The sequence below is a fragment of the Pelmatolapia mariae genome, linkage group LG4 (assembly GCF_036321145.2).
Source record: "Pelmatolapia mariae isolate MD_Pm_ZW linkage group LG4, Pm_UMD_F_2, whole genome shotgun sequence".
NCBI lineage: Eukaryota > Metazoa > Chordata > Actinopteri > Cichliformes > Cichlidae > Pelmatolapia > Pelmatolapia mariae.
Window position 1 is genome coordinate 24,132,264 of NC_086230.1, and position 18,594 is coordinate 24,150,857.

The 18,594-nt window shown below is 38.7% G+C and overlaps 2 protein-coding genes across 3 annotated transcripts; one reads left to right on the forward strand and one right to left on the reverse strand.

Moving 5' to 3' along the window:
- Positions 1 to 99: 99 nt before the first annotated feature.
- Positions 100 to 14,681, forward strand: lmx1al (LIM homeobox transcription factor 1, alpha-like). Its single transcript, XM_063472069.1, has 9 exons — positions 100 to 394; positions 2,226 to 2,314; positions 3,133 to 3,322; positions 12,554 to 12,786; positions 13,207 to 13,370; positions 13,509 to 13,586; positions 13,669 to 13,789; positions 13,893 to 14,048; positions 14,172 to 14,681. The coding sequence occupies exons 1-9, from the start codon at positions 351 to 353 to the stop codon at positions 14,327 to 14,329; spliced, it is 1,233 nt and encodes a 410-aa protein (XP_063328139.1). The 5' UTR covers positions 100 to 350; the 3' UTR covers positions 14,330 to 14,681.
- On the reverse strand, positions 13,935 to 18,385 carry LOC134626345 (coiled-coil-helix-coiled-coil-helix domain-containing protein 5). Of its 2 annotated transcripts, XM_063472079.1 has the most exons (6): positions 18,300 to 18,385; positions 17,965 to 18,105; positions 17,710 to 17,861; positions 17,424 to 17,506; positions 15,947 to 16,146; positions 14,833 to 15,824 (listed from the first exon to the last, which is right to left on the reverse strand). In XM_063472079.1, coding segments are annotated over exons 1-4 (324 nt in total). In that variant the 5' UTR covers positions 18,302 to 18,385; the 3' UTR covers positions 14,833 to 15,824; positions 15,947 to 16,146; positions 17,424 to 17,477. The 2 variants fall into 2 exon arrangements, with proteins under 2 accessions (XP_063328148.1, XP_063328149.1); XM_063472078.1 differs by lacking the exons at positions 14,833 to 15,824; positions 15,947 to 16,146 and adding an exon at positions 13,935 to 14,043.
- Positions 18,386 to 18,594: the final 209 nt, after the last annotated feature.

The window sequence follows — 18,594 nt, forward strand, 5'->3', positions numbered from 1 at the left end:
GCTGTGCCCTTTTAAGTTTCCGTGTATCCTTGAGCACAAATGCAAAAGATCCTCCCCATCTGAGTTATCAATAGGCTGTATTATCACTCATCTTCCCTCATCATTTTCCGCACCTTCTCCCTCCCTCCTTTTCTGTCCATCTCCTCCCTCTGCGCCTTTTTACGCACAAAACAAGTCAAAGCGCACACACGGCTGCCGGAGAAAACAGGAGAGACAATAGGCAGTACTTCGGGTCATCATGGTATTTGGATTTTTACCGTAGGCAACATGCTCGGTGCTTTGTGAGGTACAGGTGGATAATCTGCGATCGCGTCTGTTCATTTACTAGTCTAAAGTTTCCCCAGGTTTTAATGTTGCCAACCGAGATTTCAGGAGGAGTGTGTTTCACCTCAAGGTAGGTCTCCGCAACTCAAGAACAGGTTGTCACTGAAGGCAGCCTCGTGATTTCCAAATAACCGTGTTGCTTGAATTGATGTGCATTTCGTGTTCCAGCAGCAGCGCGTGCTTAGATCCAACATTATTAGGGGTCTTTTGACAAATACACGGGATAAAGGATTAAATCCTAATGACCTTGCTGTCTGTTATGTTTTATGATCTTCGATCTTTAATGTATTGGCACAAGCATGTGAAATAGTCCTAAAAATATGATGCTAAAGGGAACCAGCTGCTTTACAGACTGCAAGCCGCTTTTAGAGTATTATAATAATAATTATTATTATTATTATGTTCGTTTACAGTAGTTTTTAACGTGACTTGAATTCAGCAATCACATCTACAACTCAACTTTGTCTTTTACTTTTGATAGCACGAGGGAAGGTCTGACTTTTCATAGTTTCCAGCTATTTATTACAAACAGCTTGTTAACAAATCTCTGAAAATAGAAAGGTTGTTTGTTGCATTAAACAGAGATAGGCTTCTTAGCATTAATTTGAATGCAGTTAACATTCAGCTTTAAAGAAAACATTGTTCATCCTCATAAATATGACAGTTTTGCTTTCTTTAATTGTAGCTCCAGGTGACTTGCGGGAAATCCAGAAATCGTTATTACTTCGATATTGATGATCACAGCACCGGCTTTTAGCGTCGACGTGTAATTATTGGTGCTTTACACAAGTGTATCATGAATGTATTCAACTCGCAATTAGGAAAAGTGCCAAATCAGATTAGTTGTATTTACATAAGTCATTTGGTGTTATCTAATTACTTCACTTTCTAAGGCAACAATCCATTTTATATTCCCTGTATTTTACAGGTTCACCCAACAGGCCCCTCAAATGTAGAAATCAATAGGGTTCCTTACAATTATCGCAATAATAAGAACATACACAAATCTAGTGTGTTATTCATTTAAAATATAGACTGTTATTATATTATTATACTTTACACAAAACACTAGAATCTGGTGACACCAGTGCTGAGAAACTCCAGCCTGCAGAAAAACATCAAAGAAAGTTTTCGTCAGTGTTTCCACAACTAATTTATTTTTATTTGAATCTTTCGCCATTTTTGCTTGTTTTTCCTGTCCTCTCTCATTTTTGTTTGTTTGTGCAGGTAAATTAGTAGAATACAAAATGCCGTCCGAAAAGTTTCTCTTTTCGTTATCCGTTTTGATTTAACGGGTCAATTAAAAATAATTATGTAAAGAATAAAATGGAAACATTGCACATTTTACAATTAACCTGATCAGATATATATGTTTAAAATAATTTCAACACAAAAATTGTAAATTTAAACCAATATAATTCTAAAAGCCAAATATGTCTTTTTTGCTTGTCTTACATTTCTTGCATTAGAACTGTTAATTTTGTATTATTTCTTAAAAGAAACCATAAAATGCACGATACATACTAATTGCCTTGCACCTTTAGAAGTAGAATATATAATGCAGAAGTTATAGCTTATTGCAAAGTTTGTAATATAATTTGATGCTCGTAAAAAATCCCTTTCAATTAGAATTTTTGTTAGAAGAGAAACATTCTCAAATTCTCTTTTTTTATCATGTTTTTTTCTCCTGCAGTTAATAAGCTTGTGCAATCCAGTCTATAGGTGTGTATTTTTGATTTAGTCTGATTTTAAATAATGGTGGCATAAACAGTCCTATTATAAAATATTGAAATAAAAAATAAAAAAACGGCTCTCTTACCAATCCCCTTATTTTTAGGTTGATTTACTATAGCATGGTTCCACTGATATTTTAGATAGAAATGGTTCATTTTTGTCTCTAGCGATCACACTGAGGGGAGGAGAGAAGGGATGAAAACAGAGGAGAGCCAGCAGTCCTGTCTGCAGCAGCCTCCATCCTCCACGCCTTTCGGTAAGTCCGACAACCGATACACTATACAGTTAGTATAATAATCACAGGATGAACTTTTTGGATTAATTTATCATCTATGAAAATCATGAAGACCACAAATAAGAATATCAAAGCATTTGATCCTGTCCATTTTGTCCGCGTTTTTAAGATCCTATAGACATTCAGGCCTAAGATTATAATAGAAAAAAAATATTATTTAAAAAAAAAATAAAAATAAAATATAATATTGATTCAGTTTTTTAACAACCAACACAACATTAGACTATTATCGTAATACTGGGCTTACCCTATGAGGAACAAAATGCAACAAAGCCAAGGTTATCATATGTTGTAACATATGACTTATGTTACCCTAACGTAAGAATTAAATTAATAATATAATAATAGCAAGATCGACTGTCTTTAAATGTAAATATTTCAAGCTGATCGTTTACATAAAGTCGAAATAGGAATGAAATAAACAAATATCCAGATGTTAAATATCCAGATTTTTGATTGAGAAAATTAATATCCAACACCGAGGTTGCCATAAACTTTTGTGCGAAGTATGCGCCTGTCATTTTCCATCCATGCGAAAGAGAACATCGGTTTTTCTATGCCAGATTGCATATACAAACGATTGCATATACACACAGTATACACACGCTTTGGTCGATTGAATAAAATGTGTTTTATTGCCTTATCGATGACCATGATGCAGGGAAATTTAGAAGCATGCTACTTTATACGGCTGGAGTTACACTGTGGAAACTTGGCCAGTATCTTGGTTTTTGCCTTCTCTCAATCTCTCTGTTGCTGGTTTGATATGTTCCCTTCAGGTCCAGAGTACAGAGGAGGAGGAGAGGTGTGTGCGGGCTGCGAGTCTCCCATCGCCGATCGCTTCCTGCTGCGCGTGAATGAGCGTTCCTGGCACGAGACCTGTGTCAAGTGCGCCGTGTGTTTAAGCGCGCTCACTGGGACTTGTTACAGCCGGGACCGCCTGCTGTACTGCAAGCACGACTATGAAAAGTAAAAACACACTCACAAACACGCATGCTCACACACAGACACACACACACACACTGTCAGTCCAAGGATAACACAGCCTACGAATTTAGGTTGGGAAATTCCCTGTGACTAAAACAAGCTTTATCTCGTGCTGAAAATAATTTACATAATCTGCAAAGAAATACAGTTGCATAATAATGGAAAGAATCAAGTTAATTGTACGTTGAAATGTAATTATAATTCTCAATTTGGTCAGAGTAAGTTTACTTATGGAGACTATTTTAGACATTTTAGTTTTGCCTACTCAATCAAACTGAACTGATGTTAGCCAGTCTTCTGTTTCCAAGCTAAAGATAAACAGGTTTTGTGACTTCAAATTGAGAGGTGATTGTTATATAAGTATAATGACATACTAATCTTGTAACATTTGCTGATGTGATATTATTGTGCTACTGACACACACACACACACACACACACACACACACACACACACACACACACACACACACACACACACACACACACACACAAGGAGAGAGTGAGAGAGAGAACAGTGAAGTTGAACTTCTGTTTAAAACAGATGAGGAACATGTCTTTCATATTTTACATCTACTGGAAGTCTTTTGTTAGACTTAACAGCATCTATCAATGTGCCAACAAAAGATGTAGTAAAATGTTAATCACTGCAAGAGCACGTGTGATTTTAATTCTGAAAAATTAATGTAGGTGTCAAGAAAGGAGATTATTTAGAGTGTACAAATGACCTGCACATAAATCAATCCTCACACTGAACAAATCTGGTTAAATAATATTAATGAAACTTTAACGACTTAGCTTAGAGATGAGGAAGACTTATGAAGTTGAGAAATGAGAGTAGCAAATACAGGCTACATGTTGTACTAATGTTTGAAAAAAAAACTTTACAAATTTCTATAACAGAAATTTGTGTAAAAATACATGAGCCTTTAAATTGACAATCCACATTCAATCCAAAACATCTATCATTATAGACAATGCTAGATTTGTGTGTCAAACCTATGTGGCTTTACTTAAATTAAGATACCCAGAGGGTCAGTGTGCTTACAATTTCACATTTTTGGAATTGTACCACAACCAATATAAGATATGAAAACTGACTGAATGTATGCATTGCACTCCTATCAGAATATATTCTGATAGGATTTTTAGTAGCAGTTTTAGTAGCTTATTTTTGCTTATTGATCTAGTCTTTTCACAAAAGCAAAGACTATTTCCCTTGTTTTTAAATTTACAATCTTAACTGAACCAACAGCCCTTGCCACTGCTATTCAGTACCTTGTAGTACAGCATCTGGACACACTACAATATATTGCAATGTAAAAGTTCAGAGATTTTTTTTCTTTAATGGCTCACTCCACTGTACATTTTTGTGGCCATTCTACATTTTAACTTTGGCTGCTTTATGTGTGCTGTGGTCAGTGGGTGTGCCTGCAAAGGAAGCTCCAGGGATGGACAGCTTAAGGACGAGTCTGCAGCTTGTTATCATTGTTATGAAAAGTGTCAGACGGCATCCAGCAGCACAGACTCTCCCACTGTACCTGACATCTGGAGGAGAGTGAGGGAGAGAGAAAAAGAGAGCGAGAGAGAGAGAGGGGGGAACTGTGATGAAAGTCCATTGTGTGACGTTTATCTGGAAAAATGAGTGGGAAACTTGGAGGCAGTAGTACCATAACTGAAGAACTGGGCTCATTTTCAGTGATGGAATGAAAAAGTATATTTGCTCTCATTGTGTAATGACTGTAATTGCAGATCCAAATTAATAGTCAGAGGCTCATTCACTATGTTGTTGATTTAGTCCCCTATACATTGCATATGCCTTGCTGCCTGTTGTGTGAGTCGGTGCCAGACTTGGCACACAGTTATGCCTGTGACCTTCAGTGGATAGGCAACAATGTCTCCTTGTTTTCCCTGCAGTCTGTCCATCAGCGCCTTACTCTACACCCCCACCACCTCCATCTAGAGCAGGTGTGTGATAACCATGTCCAAGAATTTGGAATGTGCATAAGAATTTTAGGGGAATTTGTACAATTATTAGTGGATACCAGGATATGGATTTGAGTATCCATATCCATATGGTATGGATACTCAAATCCTGCTTCAGACAGGAAAATGCACATCATTTCAGTGCTGTCACTGCATGCTGATGAGTTTACTTTGTCAGGAATTGTAAGGAGTTAAATTAACTGAATTCACTGAAAAATATGTGAATGTAATGCATTAATGGAAAAATGGCATTTTGCAAGCAGGCTTGGGTTTTTAATATTGGGATGTCTTCCTTGTGCACTATCTCCGGCTATTCCAAATATATGTTTTTTAGTCACAAACAGACCTTTAAGGGCTACGGTGCATGGTGCATGTGCTTTTTTTAATCATAGTTTTCTTTTAATATGTGAAAAAGAAACAAATACAAAATGTATTTGTGGGTAGGCATATGTTTTTAATTAATCTATCTTCATGAAAAAGAAAACACGTGCAGATTCAAATGAGAAAGGAAATCAAATTTTCAAATGTTACCCATCCTCCACCCTGATTCATGTGGAGTTAACTGCCTCCAAGGCAAAGGTTTGTTCAACATTTGCATGTTTAATGCTTTTGAAGGATACATTGCTTCGGTATTACTGTACACTGATTATCAAAAAGTCAATATAAGGTTTCAAAATATCTGATGATTTTTTAAACATTTTATTTATTTATTTATGTATTTGGGGTTGCGGGGCAGGTGAACCATAATCATAGTCTGCTCGGTTCTGAGAATGCCTCAGAACACTCTCATTGAATATTAAGTATGTCACTCTCATTCACGTTAAGTATGTGAACATAAATAAGCACATCATCACTATTTATTTAATAAAACAAAAATAAAATAAAATAAAACTGGAGGTATGCCTTTTTAGTAGTGCCAGTTTTAAGTTTCCCTGGTCTCAATCTGTTATGGAAATGAGGGGATTTAGACACAACTCAAGTGCATCTTGTGGATTTTTCTTGTGGATTTATTTTTGTTTTGAAACCTTGAGAAATTCTCTGGAACTCCATCCTGTTATGGACCAGATGTTCAACATGAGGCACTAGAATAAGACTTCGCTGCACACAAATTCCCTTAAGGTTGTTTTTACGCACAGGCGCAATACATTCCATTTACTGGCACAATGGACAGTTATACAAATCTGGCTAGAAAAAGTTAGGAAGTGATAATTTTATAAAACTTTAAATGGAATTTTTCAATGATATTACTTTTCTGACAAAATTATTAATAGTTCAGCACTCCAGTTGTACTGTATGTTAATATAATTACAATTAAACTAGAAACAGACCTTTTTAAAGCTGTTTAGGCATAATCCTAAAACTGGTTATTATGATTCCTTGTCAAAGTGACGAGTATAAAACAAGTGTTCTCTTCTCAATAGTACTGAACCCAAACAGCGCTGAGGGTAGTCTGGCTGTGAGAAGCCTCCAAACTCCCTTGAAAGCCACATAAATGCAGCTCCAGCTCTGTGAAAAACAGGTCACAAGGGTGGATATTCACTAAACCTTGAGTTTAATGCCTCACGCTGTGGGGTGGAGGGCACAGAGACTACATCTAAGTTTACAAACCCTCTCACCACAGACATAGAGAGGGAGGCCTAGCGGCCACAGTTATAGAATCATCCTCTGCTGACCGAGTAGTTAGACGTGAGTATCCTCTCAGTGCATTTATGCGAGTGAACGCCTAAGTCTGAGGTTAGAAATTACATCTTTTACCCATTCTCCCTTCTATACCTCCACCCCACCAACCGTTTCGCTCCCTATCTCTCTATCGGTTACCTCGTTCATCACTGTCTGCTTTGTAATAATATTTCTCTATTCCAAACCTCATTTCCTTCTTGTTGAGATTGATAGCAGCGATGACACCAAACAGTTTATCTCCCCGTTTATCCCTTGTTTTCTCTTAATCGCCCCCCCCTCCAGTGCTCCTTTGTCTCTCAGGAGGGGAATAGGAGGAGGTGGCAGGGTGGCTGATTGGGTACAGTGCTAATTGCCCAGCTCTGGCTGTCCTGGGTTGACAGGTCTGATACTGGGCTGCAGGGAAATACTATTACAGATAATTATGCAATGATATGTCAGTGGAAATACAAACCCTTATTCCTATATGGCTAAAATGAGTCACTATTGACGTAAAAAAAAAAAAAAAACATTGACCATTTTAAGACATGTCAACCACAACAGAGTTTGATATTTTGGACTTATTTGGTTATAACTATGAAATTCCTTTGACAAAGGAGAAGACAAAATAATTTGTCTTTGTAGAAACCAAACCATGACAGCGTGAAGGTGGAGGCAGAAATCTGAGCAATTTTAGGTTAAATAACTGGAAATTTCAGCTCAGAGAAAGTAAGGTTTATAGCTCATTGTTGGTGAAGGCAAATGTAGCTTTTCTGCTCTGGCTGTACATCATATACACATGCAGTCCTCAAAAGTTGAAGTACTTCTCTCTCACCTAAGAGTCTTATATTAGCTACACCTGCAGCTCAACAGATGATGGTTGGAGGCTTGCCAAATGAGAATAAAGTGCGGATGGATGGGTTTTTCAGCTTTGATGGTGTGCTGTTGAAAAACAGTCTGATTTGATAGCATAAATGAAAGAGCATCAGGGAGAACTGTCACTGATGGAGAAAGGGTTCAAAATGGGTTAAAGAAGGAAAGGACAAGGTGTGGGAGAGTTTTAAGGACAGAACGGCTTCAGGCCAGGGCAAATTTTTGTCTGCGTATGTGTGTATGTGATGATGGTGGTGGTGGTGAGGGGGTGATATTGCCACTGTTTTTGCATAATGTGAGATGAGACCCCATCATCTTTCCTCCCCCACAACAATTTTATAACAGACAGCTAATAAATGTTTCATGGCAGAACAAGCTGCTCGCCTCAGCTTTATTAAATCTGAGATAATAAAAGCAGAGAGGGAGAGGAAAAAAGAGAGTGCGAATAGGGGGTCGCACCAGAGAGGGAGAGATAGGGAGATCGGCGTAGACTTCTCGCAAATCGACCGGCTGTATCTCCTGTTTCTGGGGCAACGGGTCCCGCTGTCCCCCGCCACCCCCTCCCCGCTGCTTCCCGCTCCGCCAGAGACAGACAGGAAATGAGAAACGGGCAGACAGGATATTGCGTTCTGGTGGCCTGGGGATTAACTGTTTTATCTAAACTAACACACACCCACTCACTCACACACACAAACACACATCTATATCCTGACACATAGCATTCATTCTTGGTAGCATCAGGTGTAACTCACAGCCACACACCCAGAGACACATATCATGCATGCAGAGACCATGCACATCATGCAGGTATTTGGTTGTTACTTTACACAGGAAAAGTCTTGAATATTATATACATCAGTGCTGCTCTCATGTAGAGCTGGTCATTACCAAGATTTACTGCAAGAGTCACAACATGTAACTTTATAACTGTGGGATTGCCTCAGTGTGCACAAATACCTCTAAAGATCTATTCTATGTACTGTTGGCCCTTATGTCCGTTGGATAGCAAGTATTATATACATGTTGCACATTTTTAGAGCATGCATTGACCTTGTTACTTCACTGATGCATGGATGGACGTGGTGCACAGATGCAGCATCTGTCACCGTTTTATTGATGTTTGTACCCAGGCACCTTATCTATGTTTACACTAACTGTGCATATTTGTGTTTATGTGTGCATGCGGCTGTATATATAGCCGTGTGTTTGTATGCATGACTTTACTATATATATATATCTATATATATATATAGATATATATATCTTTAAACCTGTGTATTTCTCTATGAGAGTGTGAGTGAGTGGTGGCAGGGTAGCAAGTATCGTGGGGAATGCTGGGAGATTTTAATAACACAGAAGCAGTGCAGGGAGATTTAATAAAAGGAGATGATGTGATTACTGAACCCTGGCTCTGAGCCATTTTGCTTCACAGAGCAATATCCGCCAAAAGTGCACACACACAATTCCACACACACAGACACACACACAAACGCACACACTCCACACACATCTAAGGAATTGATACTAAACAGAATACAACTTAAAACTAAGATTGATGCATATCATTTGTACTTTTTGCATCTGTAACGTGAATCTTCTATTATACCTTCATTGTCGCACACTACGGTCACATATGTGGGAATCACAAGCTAGGACATCTAAACCTCTGCTTATCACACCTTGTGAGAAAGAGATCCATCTTAAACTATAGGTCAAAAATCAAAATGAGTGACAATGGTGGTGGATCCTTGGTGGTGAAAGTTAAATTTATCTAAGTTTGGTTCTTTTGGTCTTGGTGTACAAAAGACCAAAGCTTAGTGCAATAGGAGAAACTCCTTAAAAAGAGAGTTAGTATAACCAAACCTGTACCTGTATAAATATTCATCAGTTATGAAAGCAAGTGCAACAACTGCAGTTGCTCTGAGACACATACATATTTATGGAATGATTGTATTGCAGACCAGACAATGTCATGCTTGTCACAGCTCTCAGGCAAAACAATGCCACATGACACAGCTTAGGGAGGTGATGAAGATTGTGTTATGATGTTTGTATGCCTAGGCTCTGCAATAAACAAAAGGGAAAGACCTGATTATACCAATACTTACAATACAGCACCTTTTTCTGCCTCTCTACACTTGATCTCGTAATCAGTGAGCTTGTAATTAGCCATGCCCCGTAACCCCTCCAAAATCCATGGCATTGAGCATAAAGTTGCCTAGAGCCAGTCTTTATAATGTTTTGTACATCACAAGCTCTAAAGGTTGATCATTACCTTCAGCCTCCTGTGAGCACTTGCAACTCTATTCTACGCATTCGCGCATATATCATATTATTACTTCATTAAAGTAAAGCTGTCTAAATCCAAAGCAAAGAGTTTTTTTTAAACTATCTATTCGCTTAGCTTTCAGCACAGCTGTTCCTTAATATACATCAGCTGTCTGACTTCTAGTTATGACTTTTTTGAATTGTATACATTAAAAAGTTAAAAAAAAAATTAAGAACAAAAATAACTATATAACATCCAACACATACCAGAAAAAAAATATATTTTAACCCATACCATAGAGACTTATTATTTTTAATAATTTAAAATAAAGAACTAAAGATGAATTTGACAAATTTACTCAAGCACTGGAACCTGGGCTGCATGTGTGGCCATGTTTGACTAGAATGTATAAATCCTGTAAAGTTAAATTCACCTTAATCGTATGATTGCTCTTTATCCGTCATGCCCGTAGTGATTTTTTGGAAGCTGCACCCTGGTCAGGCCCATGTGTGAATGATACTTCTATTAGAGGGATTATGCTGATCTACTTACAGACCCCCCTCTGTGGCAGTTGCCCCAAGTTTCCTTTATTTGCCATGTTGAGTAAATTCCTACCGTGCTGTGTACACCCCTGATTAGGGAGTGTGGGACTTAACCACCAACCTCATCAATCTTGTGTCAAGCAACCCTGACGATTCTGTTTTGTTGTTTTTTGTTCCCAATGAAAGGAAGTATTTGAAATGCTGAGAGTGAGGCTGTGCAGAGCGGTGTGATTGTTGCGCCCTTTTGTAGCATGCATGTTCTGTACCACATGTTATGATTGACGTGCGTTATTGCAGGAATTTTACAGTGGTAGCATCTTTCTAAAATGCAATGTAATGTTACTCTGACTAAGTAATTTAGGCAACATTTAGTCAAACACAAGGTCCTATCATAATAGTCTTTGTAGGGTTGCTTATAGGAGTATTGTGTTTGCTTTATGATGTTAAGTTAGCGACACTGTCATTTGGGGAATTTGGGGAGCGTTTGGCAGATGGATTGAGAAAGATTAGCTGTAGCAGCTGCGTTTGGGACAGAATCACAGATTAGGAGCTCTAATGTGCAGACCTGGCTCCTTCTTTACTCTCCAGATTTGGGCAGCAACACCTTCCTATCACTCAGTCAGGGAGCGTCAACACTTCAGTCTTCATCCCTTCTTCCCCCCATTCCCTCCCTTCCCATCCTCCCTCCTTTCTTAACAGGGTTTGTGTTCCATTGTGCTGCTATTTCTGTATACATCAACCTTTATCTGTTTCACACCCATGTTCAGGCTTCCTGGTAACTTTTCCCACTGAAGAATTGTAATGACGATCAAGAATATTTCCTAATCATAGATGTGTTGCACCACTGCTTTGATGATATGGTGAATGTGAGTAACTATCCAAAACCAGACTATATATACTGATACTCGGTGGGTGAGTGTGTGCAAATGTGGTGGTGGTGGTGGTGTGTGTGTGTGTGTGTGTGTGCGTGCGTGTGTGTGTGTGTGTGTGTGTGTGTGCGTGTGTGTGTGCGTGCATAAGTGAGAGGAGAGAGATTAACCCCATGCTATCCCCAATCCCTGGTTATGAGTTTACAGCGTCTGTCTGGCCATCTCACTGTTTAAACAACAATCTAATTAATCCTGTCTTTATTAGTTTCAGTGAACTGGGGAGGCAGGCTGGGAGGGCATGAGGGAGAACTGGGAATGCTGGCAGAAAGTACTGAATACTGAGGAGGGAAGGGGAGGAAACCAAGTGCAAGAGCAGGGATTTGAGAGGAATTTAATGGCATAGATTTGGGCCCCGTGAATAGAAATAGGGATGTGCAAGAGATTGTCATGTGGGAGAGCAAGTTAGGGGTTGTAACATAGCACAGGAGGAGAGATGGGGGGACAAAAGAAGGAAAGTGGTCATGGGGAAAAGTAATAGACCTGAGAAAGACTGTTTTAAGCTTTATTCACTGAGTTAAATACATAAATTGTGGGCAATATATGGACAGAGTGGAGTTCACTTCACCAAGGAAATCTTAACATTTAAGGATTTAAACGGGGAAAAACTCTCCACAGACATCTTTTTTATAAGAAGCTAACTACTGCCCCCTACTGTGAGAATGTTAAAAATAAAAAACAATGTAATAATACAGACTACTGTAACCCATCTAACAGATGTTCACCTTGTTGCACTGTGAATTGGGTAATGCTTATAGGACCTTTAATTAAGAGACTATGCTAATCTCCAGAATCATTGGAGCTAAGGGTAAATGTGTCAGAGCTTCTTGTTTGTGCTGCCATCTTTAATTAATTTACTTCTTATTCTAAGCTGCTAGACTGTTATCATGCCATGTTTCATAGTTTATGAATGTATCCATGAAAATATAAGCCCACGTGTGTATGTTTCTGTGCCCCTCCAGGCTTTTTGTAAGAAAGTGCAGTGCCTGCTTGCAAGTCATTGGACGCTCTGAGCTGATAATGCGTGTGCTAGGCCAGGTATACCACCTGGGCTGCTTCAGCTGCTGTGAGTGTGAACGTCGGCTGCAGAGAGGTGATGAGTTTGTGCTGAAAGAAGGCCAGCTGCTCTGCCGCATGGACTATGAAAAGGAGAGGGAAATGCTGGCTGCCATCAGCCCTACACCAACTGAATCAGGTAAAGCAGGTTTCTTTGGAGGCTACATAATAAAGGTCAAAATTACTTTTCTTGGGGAAATAATCTTTCTTTTTACACTCATGCCTTTAGTCAAAATCAATCATTTTCATCCCCTTTAAATCAGTAAACAGTATTTGAAGGAAAAACCATAATATTTAAAACAAAAGCAGTTTCAAGAAAAAAACAAAAAAGTTTCAAGCTTCTTCCTTTTTTAAAATTTTAAATGAAGGCGTTGATTATTGAATTTCAAATAGTGAGGATAGTTTTCAGCAGTATGTTGAAAGTAATTTAAGCAGTACCAGCTTCTTCCATGAGATTGAACAAACTGTTACTGTAAACTACATGGAAAATATTTTTTTCTAATGTCACTGTTTGAAGAGCATTGTTCTGATTGTGCTGTTGTTTACTTAACTTGCTCAGTAAAAAGTGAGGATGAGGATGGTGGAGGAGGCTCCGGAGGAGGGAAAGGTGGTGATGAAGGCAAGGAGCACAAGCGTTCAAAACGTCCACGCACTATCTTGACCACACAGCAGCGGCGTGCTTTCAAGGCCTCCTTTGAAGTGTCAGCCAAACCATGCCGTAAGGTGGGTTGTTGGCCTTGTCAGTATGCCACAAGATACTCCTGGTCATGCTTTCCAAACTTCATTTTTCAAGGGTATGGCTGCTGTGTTTGGCACTGTGAAGTTAAGATTTTTAAAACAATTAAAAACTCTATCCTCTAGGTGAGAGAGACACTGGCTGCAGAGACTGGGCTGACAGTGCGTGTTGTTCAGGTGTGGTTTCAAAACCAGAGGGCCAAGGTAAGACTTTATAGTTTTCCTAAAGGCATGCTCACAAAAGCACAAAGAGAAAATTTGTACACCGTGTGCTTTTGTGCATCAGATGAAAAAGTTAGCTCGCCGACAGCAACAGCAGCAGCAGCAGCAGCAGGAACAAGAGCAGCTGGGAGGCACCAGGAGGGGACCGAGCAGAGGGGGCCGCCAAAGCAATGACGACAGCGAGGGTAAGAGCTTTGAGTACCAGTACAAGATCAAGAAGGAAAGAAAAAAAGATGGAAAGAAAGACTGGTATGGTTAAAGTTTTGGGCGTTTTTAATCTTTATATAGATGGATCTAGTACCCATGGCATGGATGGGATGCTGGGATATCCATCTCTCCCACGTCAGCAGCTCCTTGCTCTGGACCCCAACATTTATGGTGGAGAGCCATTTCGACATGGGCTTACACCACCACAACTGAATAGCGAGCAGCTCCACTCCTATGGTATGACAGAAAGACAAAGCTAAAAGTTACAAAAAAATAATAATTTGCTTTTACTTTTTTTTTTGCTCTCACTAAAAACTCTTTCACTTCAGCTGTCTACACTCTCCTTCCTTTTGACTGCAGACTCAGAAACAGTGTTCCATGACCTGGACAGCGATGGAAGCCTTGGTCACCTTGGCGACTGCCTCTTAGCAACAGGGGAGGGCGGTCTCCTGGCAGGGCGAGTGGGAAATCCCATCGACCGTCTGTACTCCATGCAGAACTCTTATTTCACCTCCTGACCCTTATAAACTGTCACTCTTTCCCCTCCTGTTTCACCTTTCACCTCAGAGATGCAGCTAATGGAGTCTGTCCATCAACATGCCTGTGGGACCATTCTCCATGAAACACCCTACAGCCAAACACACTTACGAGCTTTTATCACAGGCTAACATCAATTAGACATAGAATTAGACATAGTTAGTCATAATATCAATTTGCAGCAGATTAACATAGTGATCCCACATCTTTCCCAGATAAGAATCACATGCTGGAAATACAGACACTGTAAATGTCCAAGATAAAGGACCTCAGTTTACTCTGTTGTATTTATGTAATGTTTAATGAAAAATGCTTCATGGCACTTTCCAACAAAAAAATTAAGACACTTATACCTATCAATATGTATATCACGAATTACAGATGATAATTGGTTGCTGAAAGTGAATTCATCAATCAAATCACATATAATTAGCAGTCTTGGCAGGTCTGATGGGCAGCTGAGGGTTTAAAATAAATTAGTATATTGCATTACTTTTTGTTTTGTTTTGCCAGGACTAGAGTAGTTATTGTGTGAATGACTGCAGCGTATACAGCACTGTATATGGATTGGAGTACACTTTTGCTCTCAGGTTAGTATGTTTGTGGAACCTGAGCCACAACTCAGGATATTGTGCTGGATAGGATGACAATTTAACTTGCCCAATGACTTGAAGGACAGAGATTGCAAAGAAATTCTGTGAAAAATTATTTCAAACTATATCCTTAGTTTTTCATACTGCATGACTGGTAAAATATGGACCAAAAAAAGTTTTTCTTTAGCATTTAGCTATAAACTCTACAGGGTCATTTGAGGAGCCTTATGCGGAAACAGGGTTGTTTAAGTGGTTATTGTTTTAGTTTTCCTTTCTCTTTTATAATGTGATCACTCAAAAACAGTGCAGTAAATTTCAACTCTTTGGTATATAATTCCCCAAATGAAGGATACTGGGTACATGAAGGTACTCCAAATGTAAATGTGTGTATGACTGTGTTATAATTAACTGTTGTAGTCACAATCTGTAATAATTTCCTTCTCAGAAAGTCACATTAGGTAGGTATTTCGTATCTTCTTATGTGATAATCAGCAAATATTTAAACTGTAGCATGATATTTATGTGCCACAAGTAGGGTATGAAGAAATAGCCTCCAAATTCAAGTGTTGCAGAAGGCATCAGGATCAGAATCATGAAGTGGTGCAGAATAAAATAGGATTAGGGTGAAACTCTTTTCATTTAGAAGCCAGTAATTGGCTACAGCCTGTGACATTCCTTCCTGACATTATGTTTGACTCTGATAACTGACTCATGGTGTTTTTAAAGTGATAATATTGTGAATGTAACTTATTTGTGCAGTAGATGAGTTCTTATCTTACTTTTTTGATCAGTGACTGCCAGGTGATGTGCTTTGAATGTAATGTTGCCGTATCTTCAATACAATCTGCGGTTTCGTCTTTGAACAACACTTGGCTTCTTTGTCCTAAATACAATAAATGATGACGCATTTATCACTTGCTCAAATGGTATGAAACAAAGATGCACTTTAAAAGCAAGGAATCAGTTTCCTCTCAGTCTTTCCACTAAAAACTTTAATAACTCAACCAGAAAATGTCTGTTCTGCTTAGTGGTCACAGGGTTCATAACTCAACATCCTCCCTCTGTCTCCTTCAGTAGTCCCACTGATTAGAGCTGGACAGCCCTCTCCTTTCTTCCCAGACTCCCTATTGCTCAGTCACTGAGTAGCCAGGATAGTTTGTGTGGGAGCAATACATTCCAGTTTAATATTTGACTCTGACTCAGACCTGAAGAGGGTAAGGGTGGGAGGAATAGGCACAAGAAACAGAAACAATAAGAGGATGACAACATCAGAAGAGTATTAGAAGTCTAAGGTCATTTTTTTAATGAAACTGTTCAATAAATCAGTACACACCTGACTTTCTCACATTCAGAGACATAAATCTTATTTTTAAATCATAAAACTTACATGAGAAATTAGGGAATGACACAGCAACTAAATACTTCATGCAATCATGTAACCTACAGTACTAACGCAAATTTATGAGTTTCCTTTTGGGACCAGTAAAAGTTCTTCTTCACACAGTACTTTATCATCAATGTACTAATTCTGAAGCAAACACATCGAGGCACATTGAGAAAATAAATACAGTGTTGTTAAAAAGTATTTGCCCACTTCCTGATGTTGTCTTTTTTTTTTTGCATAATTGTCACAATTACATGTTTCAGACTATCAAACAAATTTAAGACAATAACCCAATAAAGAATAAAATACACTTTGTAAATTATTTAAATTTATTAAGGAAAAAAAGCTATCCAAACTCATGAAAAAAAACATGAAAAAGTAATTCCTAACATCATAAAACCAACACACTATTTCAGAAGAAGAACATCACACCAACAGTCAAACATGGTGGTGGTAGTGTGATGTTTTGGGGCTGCTTTGCTGCTTCAACACCTGAACGACTTGACTGATGGAAGTGCCATCCAATTTGTCTGACTCCATTACCCAAGAACCTAATCAAGCGCATTTGGTTTATGCAGGAGGACAGTGACCCCAAGCACACAAGCAAGTGTGACCTTGCAAAAAACAAACAAAACAAAATGAAGATTTGGAGTGGCCTAGTCAATAAGGTGCTTTGGCATGACCTTAAAGCAGGTCATTCATCCTTGAAAACCCTGCAGCTCGGCTGAATTAAAATAATTCTGCAAAAAAAGACTGAGCTAAAATTCCTCCACAGTGATATGAAAGACTTATTGCCAGTCATTGCAAACCCTTGATTGCAATTCTTGCTGCCAAAGGTAGCACAATCAGTTATTACATTTAGGCTTTTCAGCTAGGGTTAGGTAGGTTTAAATGATGATTTAACAAAATAAATGATCATTTAAAAACTCAGGTTTACTCAGGTTATCTTTGTCTAATATTAAAATGATGATGATGGTCTGAAACATGTAAATGTGATAAATATGCAAAAAAAAAAAAATAGGAAGTAGGAATTGGGAAGTATTGTATTCTATCAGCCACTGTACATACATGTCTGGAATGCATTTGAAACCAGCCCACCTGGTGGCAGTGGTGTAGATACGGGTGTTTTCTGGTAATGGAGGACATCTTGTGCTAAGATGGTTGAGATACTGGATTTGTAGCTGGAAAAAAGAAAAATAATCGTTTGGTATGTTGGCAACTAAAGCTCATGCAATATTATTATTATTTTTGCAAACATGAGTGTCTTCAAAATCTGTTTTGTATTATGATGCATGAAAAACCAGCATGCACAAGCTATTTCCATAAAAACACACTGCTCCTTCTTCAAGGAGCACGTATATGGTCAGTTTTGTGAAAAACGTACCCACTCCACTGAGGTCGACTGTCTCTGTACAGCCCAGAAAGCGAGCCACATGTGGCGAGCAGGAGGCAGGTTGTCCCTGATGTTCTCTCAGGCAGCGCTCAAACTCCACAAACTCATTGGAACACTCCTGCCTGATCTTCTGAATTACTGGGCTTAACATAGTTAGGGGTTAGATTAAAATATGCCTGGAAAATATTTACAGCAGGATGCCAGAATCACTCGAGTAGGAATGATAGAACAAATAAATGGACTTACTGTGATGATGTACATTGTGCAACATTCATCTTCAGCTCGTGACACTTCTGCTGCCATGTTGATGGATTGGAGGCTACACATAACCCATACGCTTCCATTTCTTTACGGCAGTACTTTGCAGTTATATCCATAGCAGCCTGCCTGAAAGGTGACAGATTTATTTAAACCAGTGCGTGAGAACAGATAAGTACTATCACTCCTGTGTGCAGTAAATTCAACACGATAAAGTACTTTTCTGGAGGATGCAGCAAATACTTGTAATTACAGTTACATCTGATTCTGTATCTAGGAAATACAACGTGTATATTGTGTAACTGATTATTTAAAATTCTTACATGTTGCTGTTTGAAACGAAGACGCTAATCAGCCAAGGTTACACCACCACTACTTCTGCATGTGGAACCATGCCTGGACAGGAACGCCAATGTTTCTATAATCTTATTGGTTCAGGATTGCATCAGTCACACACTCTGGCTACGCCCCTACAGTGACGTCACTTTCCTTAAAGGGGAAAGCCACTTGCTCGATTAACATGCAAATAAAGCCTACATTTTGCCAGATACACCCCTATATTTAGAAGTGTTAATGTTTTTAATCTTTACTTTAAACAGTAAATTTTACAAGTATTTC